At 50.2% G+C, this 3,271-nt stretch overlaps 1 protein-coding gene across 1 annotated transcript; it reads right to left on the reverse strand.

Moving 5' to 3' along the window:
• Positions 1-662: 662 nt before the first annotated feature.
• On the reverse strand, positions 663-2,594 carry LOC125530683 (anthocyanidin 5,3-O-glucosyltransferase-like; the record flags this gene model as incomplete). Its single annotated transcript, XM_048695078.1, has 2 exons — positions 663-1,658; positions 2,127-2,594. Coding segments are annotated over 2 exons (1,464 nt in total), but the record flags the coding sequence as incomplete, so codon positions are not given.
• Between the last annotated feature and the right edge of the window lie 677 nt (positions 2,595-3,271).

Raw genomic sequence — 3,271 nt, forward strand, 5'->3', positions numbered from 1 at the left:
TATAAGCGCCTTTATTTTAAGGATCTTTCTTAAAACCATCACCTTATTCCTTATATTTAAGGAACATGGGGCTCATTCCTTGTCCTAGTGCTTGAAAATTCCTAGGACACCGACGAGTGGGCTCCACTTGTGAGTTGTATTGAACATTTACGCACACCATTATATATGGAATGTATTATAAGGAATTTGTTCTAGCAGACTAGATTCCTTAATTGTAGATGCTCTTATGTCACAATCGCAATGCCACATAATTCCTTGCTTAGCGCAAAATGCAAGCTAAGAAACATATGAGCACTAAATGTCAAACTTTCAAATAAAAGGAAATGTGTTTTGCTAAGTCTCCGCTGTTTGTTTTTCATTAGTCTCGGTCGACACCGAGAAGCGAGAGCTGTCGACCCGATTTTAGGATCTGTGGAAAAGACTACATTGTTTTACAATATTGTGTGAATAAATATCTATTTTAGTAGATAAACAAAATATTGCAACACACTGAATATGTTAAATACAAAATCCTAGTCGACATGTGAATCGCGACTTAGACGTGTAGACAGGTAAAAGAAAATGATCACTGTAAGATGCAACATATACCGTACTGCCAAGATCATTCATCAATGTAAACTTCCCCAGTGCCAAGATCACATGGCAAAATTCTGTAAAAGAGTTCATGCATCGCTGAGTCCCATGGGGATCCCTTCCCCAGTGCGTGCCCGATCCTGAAGGCTGGCCACGTCCGCCAAGAACTGGGCAAACGCCAGGCGCGACGACCCGCCGTTGTTGTGAGCCGCCGCGGCACCTTTCTTGTGGGCCTCCACCCGTGCACTGAGCTCCCTGCCCTCCTCGGACTCCATGACAAGCCGTACCTTGCCCTCCACCTCGTCGGCCTTGACCAACCCCTGCTGCCACCCGATCATCTCCACGGCGATCCCCATGTCCCCCACCATGAATATCTTGTTCATCTTCTGCTCCGCGTACAGCGGCCAGCACAGCATCGGCACGCCGGCCGTGACGCTCTCCAGCACTGAGTTCCACCCGCAATGCGTCACGAACGCCCCGGTGGCCCTGTGGCGGAGCACGTCTAACTGTGGCGCCCACAGCTTGACAACGAGACCGCGACCACTGGTGCGCTCCATGAACCCATCCGCCAGGAGAGTGTCGAGGTCCGGGTCGGCACTGGGGTTGAACGGCTTCTCCATGTCGTTCACCGGTGCTCGCACGACCCACAGGAAGCGGTGGCCGGACTTTTCAAGGCCGATGGCGATCTCCCTGAGCTGCTCCTTGGAGTGGCTTTCTGCGCCTATGCTCCCGAAGCAGAGGAACACCACGCTGCGGTCCGGTTGGCCGTCTAGCCAGACAAGGCACTCGTGCCGCTCTTTTGCCTCGGCGATGGCACCGACAAACGGACCGACGCAGTACACCGGAGGCAAAACCCGACCGAGGACACACCGTGGATCCCTGAGAGCCGCCACCCCCCGAGCCTCCAACGACTCGAACGTGTTCACCAGCGTGCCATTGGCCTCCATGATCCAGCACAGGGAGCCCATGGTCGTCTTGTACGTCTCGCTCTCCGGGTCCTCGAGCATTTCGGCCAATAGGTGCGAAGCCGGCATGGGTGGAAGGCTGAAGAGCTCGTGAGGGCTGTCTCCTAGCTCCCCGAAGTTCTCCCCGCCATGTGGAAGGTAAAGTTTCTTTGTAGGTCGAGCTACATGAAACCTCTTATCTTCAACCCTCCAACATTGCTTTGAGATCCGTATTCTTCAACTAACTTACAACAAGAAGATTTTTTTTCTCTCAAATGAAATAACATATAGACTTCAAACTTTCCAGATCAAACAAACTTTACAACTTCAATGTGTGAAAAAACTTTCAGATTTTTTGGACCGACATAAATATACAAAATGAGAATTTTCTTGATTAAAAAAAATTTAGCATTTAAAATGCATGAAAAAATCTGAAAGTTTTTCCCCACATAGTAATTAGAATGTTTCATTGTCCTGCAAAGTTTGAAGTTTATACGTTGTTTCGTTTGAGAGAAACAAAAATAACAAATGTATCTGCACGGATCCTGATGCAAAAATGGATGGCTAAGATAAGGGGTACCACGTAGCTCGAGCTACACAAAACCGCACTCCATGTGGAAATGGAAGGAGCGTAGGAAGCTGGGAGAAGGCGGCGAGGATGGAGGCGCTGCTGGTGAACAAGTTGTAGCAGCGGATCCCGAGCCTCTTTGCGACCACAACCGCCTCGCTAGACAACGAGTCGACGACCATGGCGTGAGGACGCATGGAAGAGAGGAACTCGTGGAGGCGCTCGTTGTAGCGGCGCAGGAGGTCGAGGTACCTGGGGATGAAGTGTATGTCCAGGGTTAGTTTGAGCGGGTCCTCCACACCTGGGAGGGTGTGGAAGCTGACGGACGGCATGGAGGCGGCGACGCGGGCGACGACGGCGCTGAAGATGGTGTCTTCCATGACGCCGAGATCGATGAGCGCGACGGAGACAGCGTAGCCGTGCTCGGGGAGCTGGGCGGCGAGCTGCATCGTCGGGACAAAGTGGCTCACGGCGAGGCCGGGGGACAGAACGACCGTCTTCTCCCTGGGCTAGCAGAACGACCGTCTTCTCCATGGGCTAGCTGTAACGCTGAGGCTGGGAGGATAAACTTGTGAGGACGCAGTATTAATTGATGCTTCAATCGATGGTTGCCAGATCCAAAAGAAAGGTGCTATACACACGACAAATATTGCATGATAGCTAGACGACGATGGAATCCAGCTGCACATGCTTATGACTGAGAACAGCAGTAGTCACTGGATTTGCATGTCGTGCATAGATCGGGCACAAGAATCGTGCGTGAAGCTGTTTCGGATCCAAAATCTCTCACTTTCCACAGCTTTTAGGGTTTAGGGTTTAAAATTTTTTTGGGACCATACTAAAATTGGCTGATGCGGCTGTAACAAACATATATGGATTTAGGTTGAGCGACAACAAAGTAATATCTTGCCGGCGGCAGATCAACGACGAGGGCGATATGTCGACGTCTACGGTTCAAGGATACGCCAATTGTCGAGACGAGATGCCGCCGGCAACCTGATCGTCCCAATATATATGTACGTAATATTTACATGCATCAGACGCGTCTAACGCCGGAGCGGCTCGCACGCTTGCTCCTCGCTCTTCTTATTATCGGTATTGACATAGCCAGGTACAAATCTCACCCTCATCACTAGTATAGTACCACCTCCGTCCTAATTTATTAATTTCATTTGTATTCTGTGTC

This window comes from Triticum urartu, unplaced genomic scaffold, assembly GCF_003073215.2.
Source record: "Triticum urartu cultivar G1812 unplaced genomic scaffold, Tu2.1 TuUngrouped_contig_6488, whole genome shotgun sequence".
Taxonomy (NCBI): domain Eukaryota; kingdom Viridiplantae; phylum Streptophyta; class Magnoliopsida; order Poales; family Poaceae; genus Triticum; species Triticum urartu.